The sequence below is a fragment of the Zalophus californianus genome, chromosome 10 (assembly GCF_009762305.2).
Source record: "Zalophus californianus isolate mZalCal1 chromosome 10, mZalCal1.pri.v2, whole genome shotgun sequence".
NCBI lineage: Eukaryota > Metazoa > Chordata > Mammalia > Carnivora > Otariidae > Zalophus > Zalophus californianus.
In genome coordinates this window covers 63983762-64005972 of record NC_045604.1, presented here as the reverse complement: position 1 = coordinate 64005972, position 22211 = coordinate 63983762, and the positions used below count along the sequence as shown (strand labels likewise).

At 44.2% G+C, this 22211-nt stretch overlaps 1 protein-coding gene across 2 annotated transcripts in view; it reads right to left on the bottom strand.

The window, feature by feature from the left end:
- DESI2 (desumoylating isopeptidase 2) overlaps window positions 1-21870 on the bottom strand; it is a 45990-nt gene extending 24120 nt beyond the window's left edge. The window contains exon 1 of one of the 2 annotated variants that reach the window (XM_027611623.2): window positions 21556-21870. In XM_027611623.2, coding sequence (XP_027467424.1) covers window positions 21556-21597 — 42 coding nt within the window. In that variant the 5' untranslated portion in view covers window positions 21598-21870. The remainder of the gene's footprint in view (window positions 1-21555) is intronic. The other variant, XM_027611622.2, reaches the window with a different exon arrangement.
- Between the last annotated feature and the right edge of the window lie 341 nt (window positions 21871-22211).

The window sequence follows — 22211 nt, the reverse complement described above, 5'->3', positions numbered from 1 at the left end:
GCTCGGTCAGAAAAGACCACCTACTGTATGATTACGTTTACATGAAATGCCTAGAATAGGTAAATTTAAAAAATAGTATATTAGTGGTTACCTATAACTGGGAGGTTTGCAGGGAAATGGAAGTGATTGCTAATGGGATGGGATTTCTTTTTAGGGTGAAGACAAATTTCTAATATGGTCCATGATGACAGCTGTAGAACTCAGTGAATACACTAAAATCCACTGAATTGTACACAAAGGGTGAACTGTATGGCATGTGAATTAAAAACCCGTTTTAAAAATGGTAGGAATAAAGGATGTACTAACTTGATGCAAACGGCAGAAGAGCCTATCATTTTATAGTTGGCAAACTTAAACACAAACTGTTCTATAAATAGCATGTGTCCCCCAGGGATAAATCTTCCTTTAAATACAATACATACTTAGCTCCTTTGAAAAAAAAGTAAGGAAATCTGTCATCATAGGAAAATTTTCCCTCTGTTAGCAAAATGAAAACCAAGAAATTCATGAAGAAAAAAGTTTCCATTTCCCTGTTCTTAATCTAATAAATGGTCTAATACAAACTCTTCTACGAGTGAAAAACAATATACAGATAATGAATGTGGGACTTCTGACCAAAAAAAACCCCAAAGAAACTAAAAAAGAACCAGTTAAAAATATACCAGCGACCCTAAAACATTTTCTAATAACAAAGATGGTCCAATTAGTTCCTGAACTCTTATCTCCACTCAAAAACCTTTAAATAGGTTACTTCTCAAATTACAGACTTCATTCCTAATTCCAGACAGCTGCCTTCAAAAACACGTAGAAACCAAGCTATAAACAAATAACACATCGAGAACAGAAAAAACCCAACTCCAAATAGATGTATTCTGGGTCAGCTACCAGAATGAACATATCAACAGCAGCATGTTGCTGCCAAAATTTTTAGAATTTACGTTATGACGTAGATTTGATGTTTTTTTCTTTGGTGTGATTCTTTTTCTGAATGAATTTGGAAGAAAAGACGGTAAAGCCTTCCAGGGAGAAGCGGTCGTGGAGAGAGATGCCCTCCAAGTGTTTCTGCTCCTGTCCGGGCTTCCATGCTTATTATTAGAGCACATGCCTAAAAGGCTGGATCTTGAAAAACCGGCCAAGCAGCTGGGGGAAGCCAGGCCTTTAGTTCAAGGTCAGCGGGCCTTGGTGAGTCCTTCGGCCTCAAAGTGCTGCCTAGGCTTTGCAGACAATACGGACAGTGCCTGTTTTAAGTGGGGATTCAGTAACGTAACTGTAAACAAAAAAACAAAAACCTATGTGGCAACGGAGCCTTTTACTGAATGATTTCAGTTGTCAAACTTCCCTCACAGTGATTTAACAGCTATCCTCTCAAGAGTTTTGAAATTACTGGTTGTGTTCCTCAGCGCTTCTCCAATGTGGTTTCTGTCCTTTGTCTTTACTTTAAAAAAGTATTCAAGGGCACATTTCACATCGCATGGCGTCTCTGTGGTGAAAATCCCTACGAAGCTCCACAGAGCTTCTCGAACCTATGTGGAAATTCCTGCTTTTGCAGAACGCCATAAAACACTGACATCTTCTAAAAGAAAAAATATAAATATGCAACATAAAATCCCAGCCAAGAACACGCATGCATGGAAAACAAACAAACAGAACAAGCTGCGGAATTAGATACGATTGGATGTTAGCGAGACTTCTGTGAATTGTGGCTGGATACGTCTTTCACTGATTTTGTTGTCTAAATAGTAGCAGATGCCAAAGTCTACAATGACATACTTGGGGAAAATGGATAATGCAGAGCGGTCTTATCCCAAAGCCTTTCCCTGGACCTGGAGAAGCCTGCTTCCGTTCCTAGAGCTTGGTGCAAGTGTAAGAGGACAGCTAACACTCTGGCTGGTTCGAGAACCGTGGCTCCCAGAGTTCTATGGCATGACACTGGGGCCCGCCGTCAGAGGCCAGGCTGAGTGACAGAGAAAGGACACGGCACGTGAGGGGCAGGTCCCCTAAAGGTGCCTAGATCTCCCAGTCTACCCAGTGCTGAGAAAGAGAGTCCCTCAGCAGATTCCATGAGAAATCAGATGTCTGCATTTGAAAGTTAATTTACTGTTCGATTCTTCTCAAGCCCTTCCTAACGTACCAAAGGAAAACAACAAGCCTGCCAGGCGCTACCACAAGATCGTCTCTCTCAAACCACGACACGAGAGCAAAGTCACCACCACGTCCCCACAGCAACCACCCACTAAATCATCTACACTGAGGATATCATTTATCCGCTGACTCGAAGGCTCTCTTTCCCTCAGCCTCTAACAGGAAGGCCCACCGTGTTCCTCTGTTCCGGGTTAGATTGCAAGGACGTGGCTTCTGTTATATTCAACTTTCCTTCAGAGATCATGGCTCTGATAAAAAAAGGTCGATCCAAGTTATGACAACTCACATGAGTTGAAGCATCTGAACTAAAGTGGAAAAGACAGTGGGCTGAGTGTCAGGAGACTGGAGCTCTTGGCCTTGGTTTCTTCCTATACATACACATAACCTGTTTCAGGTACCCAATCAGTCTCAAAAAGTGTTTGATTCCAATTCAGATCCTGGAGCCAGAATGCCTTGGTTCAAATTCTGGCCTCGCTATTTGCCAGTTGCACGACCTGGGGAAAGATGCTCTCTTTTCCATCCTTCTTTATAAAATGGGGATGAGACATGGCATTTACCCCAGGGGATGAGTGTAAGAACTGACTGACTATGTGTACAGACTTAGAAGACTGTCCAGCCTGTGGTAAGCCATAAGTGTTGTTAGTAGCAAAAACATACATATACTGACCACATGATCCTTCCCTAATACTCTTGTTTTACATGGTGGGAATGCACATGTAAATAAGCAGATTAATTCTAGCTCTCTGTTAATTCTCGCAATTTTCAAGAATCTTTGGGAGTTGATGTCAAATTATCAAGAGCAGTGACTCATTAAACTGAATGGCAAACAATGGCAGAATTAATTGGATTCTACTTTAAGACTCCTGCAAGCAATTATTTATATTCTTGAGAAGCACCAATTTGAGTAAAAGGTCTCTGTAAGTGAGGCTGTGGTTTCACAGGAGGCTTAGATACTCAAGCAAGAGCAAGAAGCTGAAGAGCTCACTTTGGCACTAGGAGCTTAAGGCCTTCACTTCCTAAGTAAAGAGACGAGGGCCAGGGAGGGACCACTAACCCACGCCTACCTCTTCTGACACCAACCCCTGCTGCTCAAGTTTACAAGGCTTTTCAAAGCACTTTAAGTATTAATATAAGGTAAAAGGAAACACTTCGTAGAAAAATTATCATCTAAAATATGTCGGAAGGCAACAAATGCATAAATAAACTACAGTTGCTTTTGAACTCGATCTTGCCTTAATGCAAAAAACTGACCTTGGTATTTCCAATTATTACTTTTTTTTAAAGATTTTATTTATTTATTTATTTGACAGAGAGAGACACAGCGAGAGAGGGAACACAAGCAGGGGGAGTGGGAGAGGGAGAAGCAGGCTTCCCGCAGAGCAGGGAGCCCGATGTGGGGCTCGATCCCAGGACCCTGGGATCACGACCTGAGCCGAAGGCAGACGCTTAACGACTGAGCCACCCAGGTGCCCCCCATTTATTACTTTAAAGCACTGTTTACAGAAGTAACTTCACTGTGGCATATTATAGTCGTATATTAAAATGTTACATTATTCTTCTGATAGAGAACTTTCATTAAACTTCATTTCAGTCAGTGATTTGCCTTATCAACTTAATAAAATTTTAGGTTTCCTGTTTGAAAGCAGCAATGACAATAAATGCAATCTCTCTGGTCTGGAACTTAAAACATTTAATATAACAACTTAGGTCCTGGGCCTGACTTCCTTAAAATGATTTCAATATAAAGTGTGATTGTTTCCCCTAAAGATCCTAGAACCAGTGTTCATGCGGATTAAAGCAAGTGTTTTACTTACTTCCCATAAAAAGGTGCTTAGGGAAAAGAGAAGGCATTTCAATTACAGAGTTAAAAATTAAAAATAAACTGTGAGTAGTGGAGGCTGTGGGGTAATTACTAGAGTGCGGACTCATGGAAAACTGTCCTCACTATTCACACTGTTGAACTAGCTCAGGAGGTCTTTTTGATACCACTGGGTTGAGTCCCAGATAATCCTACAGCAAATGCTATTTTATAGTAAATGATATTAAAATGCCATCTATAGAGCCTTAGCATAAGGCTAATCGTAAAGCAGAGTCAATAAAAACGCACTGAATGAGCAGAGATAGGTCTAGTATCTTTTCCAGATGAAACCATACACATCCGGGGCTATCTGTTAATTTGCGTTACGCTGTAAGAAAGATGGCACCACATAGAGATCCTATTCCATTACTATTTCTAAGAAAATGTCCAATCTTTTCATTACCAGAGAATATTATCTAAAATAAGCACATCACTCACTTTCTAGGTCTTAGGGAAAAAAACCTGTATATTACAAAAACATTTTCATTATACCATTATCTATAAGTTGTAGATAATGCTGGGTATTAAGCCGCAATCTCTGGAAGTAATCTCTCCTGATTAGAAGAGATTTGCCAGTATTTTTTCAGTCAGTACTGATTCAAGTTTTGTACATGTTCTGTCAAGTTTATTCTCTTTTTGAGACAATGTAACATACACGTGCACTAAAGTTCTGGTAGGGTAATTCCCAGTTGCCTGGGACAGTCCCAGTTCACATTTGTTCACTCTCTTTTATTCTCAAGTCCCAGTTTTGAGAATAAATTTTAAGGTTAGCCCAAGGATGGCCTTCCTAAGGACAGTACTTTGAGATTTAAAAACTCCTAAGCACTGTCCTGGACTCATGAGTGTGAGTACACATACCTATGCACATACGGGATAACCTAAAACCAAGGAAAACGTTGTGCTCTGCATTTCTTATGAAGCTAGTTTCCTCCTCCAATTTTAAAAATAAATCATCGTGCTTCTCAAAGGACCTAATTTTAGGACCCCCCACAAGCTAGGCACAGGATCACTGTGAACTGATAAGTTATTTAAAGGAGAATAGATTTTTGAAAGTCCAATCACTGGGCAACCAAATGCCCCTTGACTAAATTTAAGACTAAACCTATTTTACAGAACCTACAGTTTGACTCTTCTAGTGATGAGAAATCCACGGGCTGGGTACTTGGGCCCGATACCACCTCTGTACCAGAAAACCAAGTTCTCGGCCAATCGTCCCTATCTGGCGTTTGCTTTGGCTGTGCCTATGGCTGGTGTCAGGTATTTCGGTAAAATCTTAAAACTTCTTGTATGGCCTACCTGTACTTAACTATCCCCCTGGACTGGGATCTAAACTGGACGAGGCCTGAGACTGAGCCTTCTTGAACACTGGAGGCTCTGTGCTGCCTAGGGCATTGTACTATACCTAGCAGACCGCTCAAATGCTTGATGAATTGAAGCACTGCAGCAAGGAATTTGTAAAGCTTTCCCTTTATCTTGTTTTTAATTGTGGCCCATGGAAAAGAGCATCTCCATTCTTTTACTCACTCAGCACTATTTATTGAACACCTTCTATGTGCCAAGCACTAGCAACATAGAAGCAAACACGATGAAGTTCCCGTTTGCATGGAGCTTGCATTCTTGAGAGGTGTCTTTTAAACTGTAGGTTGCAACCCATTAGAGGACCCAAAATCATTTTGGTGGGTTGCACCAGCATCATGAATGAAATATAATGGAGTAGAACTTGTAAGAGGACATGATCCAGAGCAAGGTTGTTTCCTGAACATTTGCTTTCCATTATATGTGTGTATAATGATGTTATGTAAAATGTATTTCTGAGTTGGTCCAGGATAAAATTGAGAACCACCGTTCTAGAAGGGTCCCCTGAGGGGTGCCTGGGTGGCTCAGTCATTAAGCGTCTGCCTTCGGCTCGGGTCATGATCCAGGGTCCTGGGATCGAGCCCCGCATCGGGCTCCCTGCTCCGTGGGAAGCCTGCTTCTCCCTCTGCCCCTCCCCCTGCTTGTGTTCCCGCTCTCGCTGTGTCTCTCTGTCAAATAAATAAAAAATTAAAATTAAAAAAAAAGAAGGGTCCCCTGAATTGCACCTCAGTTTAAATCTCATTTAAAATGTTTACTTACAGCAAAGCTATAAATAAAGCGAGTCAGACAACTTTGATTCAGTATGATGTGGGCAAGCCTCCTATGTGTCAGGGACTGCTAGGCGCCGGGGGGTACAAGGATGATTGACTCACAGTCCTTGTCCATGAGGAACCATTAAGAATGTAAACAAACAATCACAACCTAGTCTTTAAACAGAAATATGTGTATATATAGTAAAGTAACTCATTTTTTGAATGCTACCCTACAACGTACTTTCACTTACTCTGTCTTTCATAATGACAAGAGTGCATGTAAGGGGTGCCTGGGTGGCTCAGTCGTTAAGCGTCTGCCTTCGGCTGGGGTCATGATCCCAGGGTCCTGGAATCGAGCCCTGCATTGGGCTCCCTGCTCCGCGGGAAGCCTGCTTCTCCCTCTCCCGCTCCCCCTGCTTGTGTTCCTTCTCTTGCTGTGTCTCTCTCTGTCAAACAAATAAATAAAATCTTAAAAAAAAAAAGAGTGCATGTAAAATATGTAAATTGCTTTAGGAACGTTCTGGCAAGTCATTTGCCCACGGTCACATGACAAGGGGCTGAAGTGCAAACAGAGCTCGGGTTTCACAGTCTCCACCTAAGGCTTTCCTAACCACAGGGCTCTACCTCAAGCAGATAGTCTCATATGCCCTTGCTTTTCTTTACATGATCTTGAAGCATCCTGACCAACTTCACAGTAAGATGGAGACCATGACTACCAAGTCATCATTTTTCCTAAAGTGTGAAGTTATGGTGACCCCTCATCCACCACTTTACTAAAAAGAAATAGTCGTCACCCAGTCCTTGTCTAAATGCCATATAATGTGCCCAGCCGGTTGCTAATTTAGTAATGTAGAGACCTCCTATTCTGGGAGCTGACCTTCACATCTGAAAGGAGAGGGAAAATCTAGAAGATACGGTCCTTCTGGAAACGAGAACTGCAACTGTACTCCAAGCGGACAACTCTTTTTATACTGTTCAGTTATAAACGAGAGTACATGTAACAGATCATATTGAGAGCTGGTGGAAACAGCTAATGTGTAAAATTCTTTATCTGGTGGTTCCTTTAACTTATTGCTGGACAATGAGCTACAAATCAGAACTACGCTATGGTATACAAACCAGCCTCAGGCTGACTTGTTTATTTTCACAATTTCCATAAATGTTTAAAGACTTAGAAATTAGTTCCATTGAGTTCATCTGGCTGAAAGGCTAATGACCAGCTGTCAACTCCAACACTCAAGGGGGGAAAAAAAGGCTTTCTATAATCAACCCCAGTGTTATGCATATACTACGATGGGAGATTTCAGAGCAAATGTCAAAGATACAACAGCCTGCTTTTAATGCCTCAGTTTGGGCGGCACTTTGTTCCTTGAAGGAGAACACTCCTTGAGATCCAGTGAGGCAACTCCACAGATCAGGTTACTTATGTGTAGCAACTGCACAAAAGATACAGACAGGAGCTAATTTCGCTTCTATAACCGGGCAAACAACGCTAACACACATCTAACACTTTCTAGGGCTTATCACGGGCCAGGTCCCATTCTATGCATTTCACATAAGTCATCTCAAGAGCCGTACAATAACCCTATGAACTGGATACACTACAATTTTCATTTTAGCAAGAAACTCTCTGTTTAGCAAGAAACTTTCCCAGGTCACACAGTTAAAAAGCAGGAGGCGGGATGCAAATCCATGTGGTCTGATTGATTCCAGTCTACACCACGAAGACAAAGAACTGCATACACCACTTATGGTAACAGATTCCAGACGGCAGATGGCAGGCCTGACCAGGGAGGGGATCATGCACGGCTTTTGGCTGTCCCTGCCTTAGCCGTGACTCTGTCACATCGCTACTCCTGTTCCGAACCAGTGCAGGTGTTTGGGGCTCTCCCGCGCCACCTGGCAGGCTAGGGCGGTCCGTCAGGACAGCAGAGCAGCAGGTCCCTCGAGGGGGGCAATGGCCATGAACAAGATGACACAGTGGAGAAAGGAACCGTTTCAGGATGACAAGTCCTAGGGGAACGTCAAAAAAGGTTTGTTGCAGTAAGCCCAACAAACCTTTTAAAAGCAATTACAATGCACCAAGTTCTGGGAGTAAGAGTAAGACCCTGTCTCTGCCCGCAAGCTCACTGCAGAGTGAGGAACTTCAACAGGTATGCTGCTGAATTACTGTTCATACCCACATAAAACAGCAACCGCAATGGATGAAGGGGCCTCAAATACCACTGTTCTGGCTTGCTTGTTAGCCTTTTGAAAGGGACACCCTTCTAAAGAAGTTGATTAAAAAGACACAAACTGGGCACCTGGGTGGCTCAGTCGTTAAGCGTCTGCCTTCGGCTCAGGTCATGATCCCAGGGTCCTGGGATCGAGCCCCACATTGGGCTTCCTGTTCAGCGGCGGGTCTGCTTCTCCCTCCCCCTCTGTGATCTCTCTTGCTCTCACTCGCTCTCAAATAAATAAATAAATAAATAAATAAATAAATAAATAAATAAATAAATAAATAAATAAATAAATAAATAAAAAAGACACAAACCTCCAGCTTGAGAGCATGGTACGTTACGGTGGAAGGCCAGTGGAGAGAATGTTGAAGGAACTCTACTCATTCCCCTCAGTTCAAAAGGAGGACGGGCAGCGCTACTGCAGCATACTCGCATTCCGACTGGAAGGACAATTCTGGGCGAGAAGTCCTTGCATGGCATTGCGGGGCTGGGATCCAGGACACAGCGGGGGGTTAAGGACACGGCGACTCCCACTCTGCGTCCAAGAGGCAGGGCGGGGCACACCAGGACAGTAGTGAGGGGAGGATGAGCAGGTTCTCTGCAGGGTTTTTTTTAACTTTATTATGTTAATCACCATACATTACATCATTAGTTTTTGATGTAGTGTTCCATGATTCATTGCTTGTGCATAACACCCAGTGCTCCACGCAGAAGGTGCCCTCTTTAATACCCATCACCAGGCTAACCCATCCCCCACCCCCTCCCCTCTAGAACCCTCAGTTTGTTTCTCAGAGTCCATAGTCTCTGGTTCATCTCCCCCCTCCGCAGTGAGGTCATCAGTGGAGAGTGGGAAATACTGTAGTCTTGGAGAGTGGGAAAGTCAGTTGGCCAGAGAAATCAGGATGTGCTGCCAGACAGCATGTAGGGTCCCCCTGGGGTCTGCGGTCAGGATTTTAAAGTGAGATCAGTCAGTATGGTTGTGGGGTTTTCTCTAGGTGCACTCAGCTGCGGAGATGTAGATGGAGAGTTCAATTTAACCATGGTTGCCAGAGGGAACAACTGTAATGGTAGACTACAGAATCTAACTGAGATGAGGGTATAGTAAGGGAGTGGTTATTTTAAGGCACCAGCTCACATGACTTTGGAGGTGCCAAGTGTAAAGATGGCAGGGCCAGCTGGTAGGCTGGAGACCCAGGAAGAGACGATGTGGCAGCTCCTCTGGAGGCCAAATTCCTTCCTCTTTAGGGGACTTCAGTATTTTCTCTTAAGGCCTTCAACTGTTTGGATGAGGCCCACCCATATTATGAAAGATAATCTGCTTTACTCAAAGTCTACTGACTTAAATGAAGAGACTTAAACTACAGAGAACAAACTGAGGGTTGCTGGAGGGGAGATGGGGGGATGGGCTAGACGGGTGCTGGGGATTAAGGAGGGCATTTGTTGTGATGAGCACTGGGTGTTGTATGTAAGTGATGAATCACTAAATTCTCCTGAAATCAACATTACACTATATGTTAACTAACTAGAATTTAAATAAAAACTTAAAGAAAATGTTAATCACATCTGAAAAATGCCTTCACAGCAACATCTAATGTTTGACTAAAACCTGGGGACTAGCCTAGTCAAGGTGACACATAAAATTAACCATCACAGAAATAATCACAGATGTAGGGATTTTTTTTTTTTTTGCTCCTGCCCACTCATGAGTTCCAGAAAGCAGAGTAGAAGTTAGTTTGGGGGGGGGGATGAGATTAGAACAAATTAATAGAGAAACAGCACTTTCCAGGGATGGGAGAAGGAGAAATATAATGTGGTGGTTAAGGGCACAGACTAGTGCCAGAGCTCATGGTTCAAGACTGTGCTCCACCACTTATGGTGTGATTCTGAGCAGGTTCTTCAGCTAAGCCTGTGTAGTCATCTTAAAATGGGATAATAATATGAGGCAAGGGCTCACATGTTGTAATCAAAGTTAGTTCTTATATTATGGGGAGACTCGATATTCTACATCTGTCAATTCTCCCCCAAAATTACTCATAAATTTAATGTCATTGCACTTAAAATTTCAGTGAGTTTGACAAACTGATTTTAAATCTTCTTTGAAAAATTGTCATGTGAGAAACATAAAATTCCAGAAGAGAGTAAGAGACACTTCCATCACCAGTATCAAAACACGCCGGAATACTGCAATTAAACATCTCGTAATGGTGTGGGAAGAGGAAGCTAAGGACATAACTAACCCAGCAAGTCAAGAAATAAGACTTCTAGGGGCACCTGGGTGGCTCAGTCGTCAAGTGTCTGCCTTCGGCTCAGGTCATGGTCCCAGGGTCCTGGGATCGAGCCCCGCATGGGGCTCCCTGCTCCGTGGGAAGCCTGCTTCTCCCTCTCCCACTCCCCCTGCTTGTGTTTCCTCTCTCGCTGTGTCTCTCTCTGTCAAATAAATAAATAAAATCTTAAAAAAAAAAAGAAAGAAAGAAGACTTCTAGATCCATGATAACTAAGTATAAGATGAATGAGGTATGTGCCTCCAATTAGCATGGGAACAATGGATAATTCAATCAACAGTGTGGGGATAATTGGTTTTCTACTTGGGAATAAACATGGAGACTATTTCTATAATTTCAGGCCAGGGAAAACCTTTCCAGGGCTGACAGAAACCAGAAAGGTCATAAAACAAAACAGTTTCGACCATGTGTGATTTAAAATTTCTGTAAGGCAAAAGACACCCTAAATATACTTAAGAAACTTAACAAGGGATTTAATTTATTTACAGGTCATTTCATGATTTTTGTATTTGGTCCTACTTGTCTTCATTCCACGTTTTTTTGTTTTCTCTCTTACATTGTATGAACTGTGTTCTGTTTCCCCTCCAGATCCAACTTTATCCCAACAATACTTATGTTTATATGACAAAAACTTTACACAAACAATTTTCCAATACCAACCCAAACCAACTGCATGTGCTGACTTACCTCCTCCCTCTCACCCAAGATTTAGTCAATATAATTTGAGACTTAATCTTCTTAACATCATGTTCATTCTCTGTGAAGAGTAATTCTGGACACTGGCATTGGAACCATATATATATATATGTAATAGGAGACAGCTTTGCTAAATGAGAAGTGGAGCCCATAGCCTCTTCTCTTACCCTGCTCACTCCATTCTTAAGGGCTGAGTCATTTTTCAGCTCCCCAAAAGGTGCCTGATACTCTCTAGGTCCTTTTGCACGAGTGACAACTTGAGAAGCCATAGCATTCAGACAGAAATGTTTTCCCTTTCAATACTCTGTAGATAATGCTCCATTTTATTTAGGATTTGGTGTCATGAAAAAGTCTGAAGTTAGCCTGATTTTGTCCCCTGCAGTAACTTTTTTTGCCTGTGTGTATTTGTAGGACCTTCTACTTTATCCTTAACATTTAAAAGTTAAACCAGGCTTTGGTTCCTAACTCTTTTTTGTCTTAAAATTTTTTTTTTTACTTACATTCAATTTAGTTAACATACAGTGTATTATCAGTTTCAGGGTAGAGTTTAGTGATTTATCAGTTGCACAGAGCACACCCAGTGCTCATTCCATCAAGTGCCCTCCCTTATGGCCATCACCCAGATACCCCATCCACCCCCCACCCCCCCGCCAGCCACAACCCTCAGTTTGTTTCCTAGAGTTAAGAGTCTCTTACAGTTTGTCTCCCCGTCTTTATCTTATTTTCCCTTCCCTTCCCCTGTATTCACCTGTTTTGTTTCTCAAATTCCACGAATGTTCCTAACTTTTAGGAAATTCTGCCTAGGACTTGATCCTCTTGGAGACTGACGTTGACCCTTCTACTCAGAGTTCTCGGAGATTTTCTAAATCTTGCTATTTTCTCCTTAGTTTTCAATTAGGCAATGTTGCTCTTCAGCTTTGCGGAAACTATCCCCATCTCAGCCTGTTCCTTCTTTGGTATCGCCTCCTCTATTTTCAACGATCCTCATGAACCTGAGAACATCAATCAGAAACTCCCCTCAAAACCTCTCTTGCTTCTTACATTTACTAGGAGGCACGTGGCCTGACTTACCCTTTGTACTTGCGTACCCTCTGCCTGGAACATTCTCTCCCAACATAGCCACATGGCGTACCCCTTCACCTTTCAGGAACGCCTTCTTTGGTGAGGCCTTTCTTGACCACTCTATTGGAAACTGGAGTAGAAACTACACTACACCATCCTGACCTACACTCTCCTACCCCTCCTCTCTTTCATTTTTCCTCTTTAGCCGTACTGCCACTTAATATACCATATTATTTTTTACTCATGTCCAGTATTTTTGCTATATGCAGCTTGGCCATAGATATTTTTGCCACAAACATTTCTGCTGCATAACCAGTTGGCTGTAAGAAAATTTTGCCTTAAAGATAAAATAACTGGATGACAGTCTGGCTTCATTTCTAAGGACGAATCAACTGCCCTCAGTGGGGTTAACGTACCAAGGCTAGTTGTCAGTTATTTTTCTATGAATAAAGCTCCCATTTTTATGTTATATAAATCTTAGCTAGCGATCTCTACACTGACAGGTAGACATGGCGGTCTTAAAACAGTGGATTGTAACAACTATATATATTGACCTGATAAAAAATAGTGATGGAACCTACTGGAAGTGTGAAATAAAGAGTGTAAAGCCATACTGCATACTGTACTGTTCTAGAACATGAGAACATAGTAGTTACAGTGAGAACAAAGCTCAGTCACAAATGCATTACAGCATTAGCACTTCTTCAGCACTTCCCACAGAACTCTGGAATGTCTGTCAATGAACATGTGACAACATGCCAAGAAAAAAAAAACAGCAGCGGAGGAGGCTTGCACAATGCAATGCAAAGCTCAGTTCCAAATATGCATCCTGCTATTTGGAAGCTGATATCTCTCCTAATGGAGAAAGAAACTTTAGTGAAAGAAGCAAAACTGTGATGCTGAATAAGATGAATCAACAGGCCAAAAAAAGAAAAAAAAAGTATACTACTACAAATGAAAGACTTCGAAGACGAGTGCCTGGTACAATCCACAAAATCAAATCAGTTGTTTGCACAATAGTTCCATGAGTCCACATGCGTTTTAAATACATTCAAATATGTTGTATTTCACAATAAAGTCTTTTAGTTTTGTTACTCATTTTTCACGATTATGTCCTTTCAAATGAAAGTCCCTCTTTTATTTTTTTGTGATTTTTTAAATAGCAAATTGCCTTACAGTCAATTACTTTTGCGGCAAAAATGTTTGCAGCAAAGATGTCTGTGGCAAAGATGTTTATGGGGCAATGACCTAGAATCATATTTTACTTACTTTTTAAATTTATTGTTAGTAGATGGCTCAGATATATGGGCTTGGAATTAACCTATTTAACTATCTGCATATATTAACTGTTTGCATTTTCTGGATAAAATTTTCAAAGAGCGAAAAACCAAACAAACCCATTTCATGGGGAAGAAAAGAATACAGAAATAGGAAAGATGCCAATTCTTCCCAAGTTACTTTAAACTGCATAAGAACCAGTGTAATTCCAATTAAAGCAACAACAACAATTTACAGACTATTGGGTGTACATCCAAAAGAACTGAAAGCAGGGACTTGAATAGATATTTGTACACTTATGTTCACCAGAGTATTACTCCCAATCGCCAAAAGGTGGGAGCAACCCAGATGTCCACTGACACATGAATGGATAAACAAAATGTGGTGTGTACATATGTATACAGCGAAACACTATCCAGCTGTAAAAAGGAAGGGACCTCTGACATGTGCTAGAACATGCATAAACCTTGGACAAACTATGCAAAGGGAAATAAGTCAGTTAAAAGAGACAAGTACTACTGGATTTCACTTCTACGAGGTATCTAGCCAAATTCATACACAGAAAAGAGAATGGCAGTAACTAGGGGGCAGAGGGGAAGGAGGTTTAGTGAATACAGAGTTTTTAGTTTTGCAAGATGAAAATGTCCTGGAGATTGGCTGCACAGCACTGAATATACACTACTGAACTATACAGCCATAAATGGTTAAGGCCGTAACTTCTATGTGTATTTTAACACAATAAAAAAAAAAGTGACAATGTATGGAATTTGTCAGAGAGCCTAGAAAAGGAAATGAGTAATAGCCAAAAAAAACAAAAAAAACAAAAACAAAAACAAAAAACCTTGGGAAAAAGAATGAAAGGAAACTGGCCCAGCCATATACTAAGATATGCTGTGAAATTATCATAATTAAAATAGTAAAGAGACCCAACAATTCTGTACGGGCAAGAATTTAGTGTTATGACAAGGATGACATCATAATTTAGTGAGCAAAGACTTTTATTTCAAATAATGTGGGGTCAATTAGTTTTTAAGTTGTTGTTTTGGGGGCTGGTCACAGTCATATACCCAAACCCATTTCAGATTAGTTGAAACTTGAAGTTATTTTCATGTATCTCACTTCCCTTTATTATTTTTCTCCCTTTCTTATGGCTTAAGATTATTTATTTTGGCCATCTTCCCTTTACATTCTATTCACCAACTGGGTGACACTTGAACAATGTTGCTGCTTTGGAATGTAAATAATCGTGTAGAAAATCAGTCAACAAATGAAAAGTAAATGTATGTCCTGTTTTAAAAGATCTATTTAGTGGAAGAATTCACCTAAAATAGTAGGCTCTCCTTGGTATTTAATATTATTTAATTTACAAGTTTCACTAAATTCTATCCTGTTAACTTTATCACAGATGTGACGTCGGAGTGGATAATATACCACCACAGTTTGAAGGGCTTGTAGTCACCAACATGCTTGGACCTTTAACATCTGAGTATGAGCCACTCATAAAAGGTTTCCATGCTTTATTTTTAAATTTTATTTATTTAAGTAATTCCTACACCCCACGCAGGGCTTGAACTCCCGACCCTGAGAGCAAGTAGTCACACGCTCCTCTGACTGAGCCAGCCAGGCACCCCTCCACCCTTTATTTTTTGAACACTTCAAATTTTCCACTTGAAGTTACTGAGTTAATACTTATTCCATGCCAAGTCAAAGGACTGCTGAAAGGTACTTCTGGGTTTACAAAATACCTTTCATAGATGGTGTGACAGGGAAAATGACTCCGTGAGGTGTCTACACCCTAGTTTCCAGAACTTGTGCATAAGTTAATGTGAATCATGGTAAAGGGTCTTTGCAGATGTAATTTAAGATAGAGACACTTGAAGACAGGGAGATTACCCTGGCATATCCTCATGGGTCCTCTTTAATGACCTGAGCTATTAAAAGCGGAGAAGTCTCTCTGGATGGAGGTAGAAGAGATGCAGCAGAAGGGAGGTCAGAGACATCTGAGGTGAGAGGGGGACTCCCAGGCATCACTGCTGGTTTGAAGACCCAGGAGGCAAGAGGCTTTAAGCAGCTGAGAAGGGCTCCCCGCTGACAGCCAGCAAGGAATGGGACCACAGCCCTACAACCACAAGCAACTGAATTCTGGCAACCACCTGGATGAGCCCGGGGGCACGTCTGCCCCCGCGCCGAGGCCGGCTGACAGCGACTTCGGGGATTTCAGCCCGGTGAGACCCGAAGCAGAGTGACCCACACAAGTGTGAGATACTCAATCTGCCTTGTTTTAAACTGCTAAATTTTTGGCATTTTGTTATTGCAGCAATAGAAAACAAATACACAGACTGAATTCTTCTCTCATATGTAGTAAACGAGAAAAAAGAAAAGATAGTGCTACGGGTAACGTAGGAGGGCAGATTTAGGACTGTCCTTTTCTCAGCTAGACTCACGGACTCACAGCTTCTATGTCCAGGAGTGAAGGGCACTGGCCGAGGCAGCAGAGGAACTTAAGGAACAAGGACAGGAAGATGAGTTCCCAGTAACTGGTTAATCTATGTTACGGTTCTGACAATGTTTTCAGAAAGATGATCTTCCAAGGAGTGACTACTTGTTCTTGGTTTGTCCCTTAGAGTTGTAAAATGACCGTCCCAGCAGCAAACACAGTGGCCTCACCCAGCAGCGCGGGAAGGAAGAGAGGCGAGTAGGGCCAACTTCACAAAATAAACAGATTAAGACTATTTCCTCAGTCTAGGCCCACAGCGTTTAAAAAAAAGTAAAAAACTATGTCAAAGAAGAATATTTTGGTATTTTTCCTATCCCCTTCCCATGATCCTCCCCCCTTCATTTAATCATCCTGTTACAATAACCAAAGCTAAAATCCAGTAACATACTAAGTAAAAGTAGGGGAACCAATACAGAAATAGGTATCAGGCCCAAAGAGAAGGGATATCTTCAGACGTTGGTGTGCTATTTTTAAGCACTGGCACCATTCCTAACAAAACCGCCTCTTAAATTCCTGTCCATTTGGTAAATGTTTATAGAACACATCCTCATGACGGGTCCTGTTCTAGACGCTGCTGTCAAGGAACCTGGTCCAGTGGGAAGCACGGAACTCTAACACGCGCACTGCGAGGTGTGCAGAAAGGACGAGGGCACAGGAGGTCACTCAAGTCTCACGACTGCGGGCTAAGCTACAGGCAGGAGACGCGGGGGTGGGCGGGGCAGCTGACCAATGCTGGAACAGGACATTTCTCGGTGAGACCAGCATGAGTGAAGATACGGGCCGTGAGCTACTACAGGAGACCCTGTTCACATAATTAAACAATCCCCTCGTGTGAGCATAAAGTGTGTATGCTGGGGTGGGAAGCAGCGGGGGACTCTCAGGAGGTGGGCCTCTAAGGGTCAGGTAGGGGTCACATCATAAAGGGCATTAGCCTCTATCCTGCAGGTGAAGGTGAACGTGAAGCCGAGGAATGGCACAATCATTCACATGTCCGGAGATTACTTTGGTGACAGAGGGGGAGATGGCTTCAAATGAAGTAAGCCCAGAGCCGGAAACCAGGAGAAGGCTATTATACAGATAACGAGGACCCAAACTTGAGAAGCAACAGTGGAAATGAGCATAAGGTACCCAATTTAAGCAACACGCAGAAGGTAAAATATGTGACAGGCATCACAGGCTCCCGGCTAAGTGCCATTTCCAACTCCCTGCCTTCCCTGCCACAGCTCACCGCGCAGGCCAGGAAAGCCAGCCAGCCACTCCCCTGGCTTCATCAGCTACAGGTGAGCCCGATCCAGACCCTTCCTCGGGAGGGGAGGGTGGCTCTGGCAAAGCCTCTCCTATGAAAAGGAGAAAAAGGCCCTACTCGCCTCTGTCTTCCTTCACATCCTGCTGGAGGACAATGCTGTTTAGCGCCGGGACGGTCATTTTATAACCGGGAGAGGACAAAGCAGAACAAAAGCCAGCAGGGTGGGGAGAGACAGCAGAGTGGAAGGACGGAAAGTCTCGGTCCTTGATGAGCCCCCACTGAGCTGCTGAACTAGCCCAGGGATGCTTTATCTCTGGACTCAAGAGAAGTATCCTTCCAGCTTAAGCTACTGATGGTCAAGCTATTCCTTTCAGACAGAATCAACCAAACGACAAGAGACAGGGCCTGGTGACTGGACTCTGATGGGCTCGTAATAAAGAAGAATCAGTAGTTTTACTCCCCGCGTTCTAGTTTGGGAAACTAGGCAGAAGATTATCAAGACAAAATTATGACCCAAGAGTGGGGGTGGGGGGTGTTCGGTGGAGCAAAGGGCGAGGTCTGAGCTGGGGAGAGAGTCTGTCCCTGGACATGTTGATTTAGGTGAAGAGTATATTTAGATGCGTCTGGAACTCACTTAAGAAGTCTGAATTAGATACACAGAAGTGTGCGAAGTCGGGTCCTCTCACACGTGTGTGCCCTCACATGCTCTTAGGGGACTTGGACTGAAGCAGGATGGTCAAAAGAAGTCCGGGCCCAAACTTCCTTATTTGAAGAGTCTTAGCGGTTTTTTTCTATTAAGGCTCTGAAGATGTACAGACACTATTTGAAAACAGGAAGAAAGCTGCTTACTGAATGAATCCAAATACTATCGTGCTGCTGCATATTTGTATTTTTATAAAAATTCATTAGTAGCCAAGATGATCTGAAACGGCACAAACTCTGGGTCTCTGGCAAATGAAGCCCTTGTGTGAGAGCGCCTACACCAGAGACTGTCCCAGCACCTGAAACTCAGCTGAATCACCTGCTTGACGTCTGCCAGTAAACTAGGAATATGTGAATAACCTCATTCCAGGACCCGGAAACAACCCAGGACATGTTTTATTGGTGGTAGATTACCCCCAAGTACAAAGAGGAACATAATCACTGAGAAGGTAGCAACCAATAATTTAGCAGCACTTTATAAGATTAAATAACCTTTTAAGGATAATGCTATCCCTCCGTGAGAAGACGCTAATACAGATGACCCCGGTACGATTTCTCCCTTACGTGCGGCAGCTATGGAAGAACAGAAATGATCAGCAATTCCCCGTCTAGGGAACAGGAAAACTGCAGTCCGAGCTGGAGCAGGTGACAGTCTCCCGGAGAGAGACACAAGGATGCACGGAAAGGGGTCCCTACAAACAGTGATTATCAAGTGCAAACCAAAGGTTGACTGTGATGTTTGCAAAGTCTGGACTGGACGGACTCTGCTAGACAAGGCCCGTACAGACAAGAGCAACGCCCATCAAAGGCATCTGTGATGCACACGCCGTACAATCAAAGATAAAAGAGATGTGACCTTGACATCAAGCAAAACTGTTTCAAAACCAATACAACTTGAGAAAAAGCAGTATAAAAGATACGATCTTGTACCTCAACACACTGGTCTTAATTCAAGAACATAACTCTGATCACCCTGCTCCCTACAACGAAAACTTGAGATGGTCCCCCTGGTTCAGAGACCAGCTCCCCGCCCCCACCCCCGGCCCTTGTCCCAGCCCCAACCTAATAAAGTTCTAAGCAAACTTTCGGTTTCTCTTTCATGCAGGCTACATGCGTTATACTGGACCAGCTGATGTTTCCCAGTCCCACCTGCACTCTCCTCCTGCACACACTGTTCCCGAAGACTGTTCTCTGCCTGTAGAGGTCCCTGCACCTCTCAGCAATCCCTGATCCCACCACATGTGGTCTCCCCCTTTACCTACTCTTCTGTCATTCCATTACCCAAATCCTGCTACTTTGTTTTGAATTGTTACTACTGTTGTACCTCCCCTATGATATTCTAAATTCCTCAAAGAAGAAAGGATAACTCATTCATTTTTGTGACTTCTACAAGGTCATAATGAAGTAACTGCAGGTTGCTGAGTTAGTGACACAAAACAGCCACAGCCTGAGAGCCCTCAAAGAACATGCAAGGGCAAATTTGTCAGAAGTCTAATATTTCAACTATTTACCATTCTGATAGACATTCATATGCTCCTTCTTCTCCTACTGCTAGGAAGCAGTTTGTAAGAAACACAGAAATTATCCAGTAGAGGAGATAATGAATCAGACTGCAGTCTAGAAATTCTAGATCCTATTTTTAGTTATCTGGGCAGGTTTAATTCACCCCTTTCTCTACCTGCCTCTTCCGTAAGTACCTACTTTACAAAAATGATGTAAGGAATGAGATCTTTATTAAACAAGTTTATATTTTTAACATCTTTCTGAATACTCCCTTTGAAATATACTGGTTTAAATATCACCTCTAGCTTTTCCTACAGTTACCACGATTAACAATGATTTTTGTGATTCATAGAGTACCTAAAGTGTAAGGAAGCCCATTATATGCCAAAGAACGCACTGGCATTTTTATTTAAAAAGCCAAACTTCTCTCTACCTCTACTTTCAGAATTCTTTTAGTCTACGACCCTCTGGCCATTGCATAATCCTAATTTATAAAGGGGTTTAATAATCCAGAAGAAAAAAACGTACTGTGCTCTCAAAAGCAGAATATATGCCGTGAGATGTTTTGTAATTGTCTTCATGAATAAACAAGAAACCAAATGCAGATCACTGGGGTGGGGGTAGGCAATGAAACAGTAAAAAGGCAATAAAAAGTCTTGAACAATAAAGATATCCAGTACCATAAAAAGCTGACATCTAGAGAATGATTTCTAACCAGTGACATAGGCCAAAGACCTCACCAAGTGCCCTGCTTTCCTAGGCCCTTGAGTTCTACTCTATTTTTTCCTCCATGTTTCACTTTCTTCAGTATGTTAATCCATCTCCTTCCACCTCCAAACCCCGACCTCACTCAACTTGAGACCTCACCTCAAGTCCCGGGCAGTCTATCTCATCCTGATATAATTCCCAGATTAGGGCACGAGAGTTCCTTTCCACCCAAGAAGTTACACTGTAGATTTAGAAATGCATACACAATGCCAGGGAATAAAAAGTTTCGATCTGCGAGTGAGAACCATGACTCCTGACACCTAGCATTTCAGCTCTTCTGCATCTTTAAGCCAGCAAAAATAATGAGGAGGACTTCTTCATCTGCCAAGAGATTTCACACATCGAAGGCAGAAGTAACTCCTTCACAAAACAAAACGCATCAACGGAAAGCAAACAAACCCAAGCACGCATCTTAACTGCAACGCTAATCCTCTACCGGGGACTTCAATTGCAATTATACGGCAGATCAATCCTTGGACTCGGTTCTGTGTGCTTGCAGTACTCCAAAGTTAGATGACCTCATAAACAAGTTCTCGCCTTCCCTCTCCTGCGGTCACGTCAGATACCTGTTGCATCACCTGGAAAGTGGTCTTCAGAGGCTAACAGAGGAGCCCCACCAGGATCTCCAGAGAACTCAGCTGGGCTTACTAAACTGGAGCCTCGTTCACGTTAATGAGGTTGCCTTGGAGGCAAAGGGGTGCTGGCTCCCGTTCACCTTGGACGAGATTCTAGCGCAGGCACCGACAGCTGTGACTTTCGGGACTTGGAAGGGCTTGGGAGTTTCTGAAGACTCGGGCAGGAAGAGGTGTGCGGCTGGCAGAAGCGGCAGAGCGGGGAGAACCGGCGCTCGGGGTCCGGGCGGCCGGGAGTGGGCGGTCGGACCCGCGACGGGAGCTTCGCCCAAAGGACGCCGCTCGGCCGCCGAGGTGTCGGGCCCGGCGCGGGCTCCGGGCCGCGCAGGGGGCACCGCCGAGGCTCCAGCCGCCCCGAGCCCGGGCCAGAGCCCTCGGGCGGACTGGGCAGCGCTGCCCGCCCGCCGACGTGCGCGAGGATTCAAACAGCCTCCTACTCCCCTCCCCCACCCCGAGGACTAAGCTGGAGGCGGAGGCGCGAGGCAGGAAGCGCAGGGGCTGGGGACCCGGGTCCGAGCCCCGCGCCGAGCGGCGGGAGGCTGCCGGCCTGGGCCGCACTCACCATGTCGTACACGTTGAGCACCACTAACTGGTTAGCCCCCATCCTCCTCCCCGCGGCCGCCGCCTCGTCCTCCAGCCGCTCCGTCTCCGCGGGGCCGAGGCCGCTCCCACCCCCGCGGGCACTTCAGCGGGCCAGAGCCGGGCACTAAGCGCACAGCCCGGCCCGCGGCAGCCGGCGCGGGAGCATCGGGGAGCCGGGCCGCTCCCGGGCGCAGCCCACAGGACCCTCTGCGCCGACGGGGCCGGACCGCTGGCGGGCCCGCTCCGGCTCAGGCACCTCCCCTCGGCGGCGGACACGTGGGGAAAGGCGGGGCCTGAGCGGGGAGGGGGGCGGGCGCCAGGCGCCCCGGGGGCGGGGCCGGCCCGGCGCGGGGGCTGAGCCCGCCTGCGCTCTGGCTCCGCGCGGCCGCACCTCGGGACCTAAAATGGCGCCTCTCCACGCTGGAGGAGTGGAGTCCCAGAAAGACTACAGTTCCCGGCTTGCAGTGAGGACTCCCCGGTTCGCCGCTCGAAGCGCAGAGGCCGAGTCTCCACGACTACGGCTCCCAGCATGCCGCGGGGGCCCCGTTCTTTACAGCACCAGGCCTCCCCGGGAGACTACAGCTCCCAGCATGCAGTGCTTGGGATCCGCGCCGGTCCTCTGCGGTCCGCCCTTGG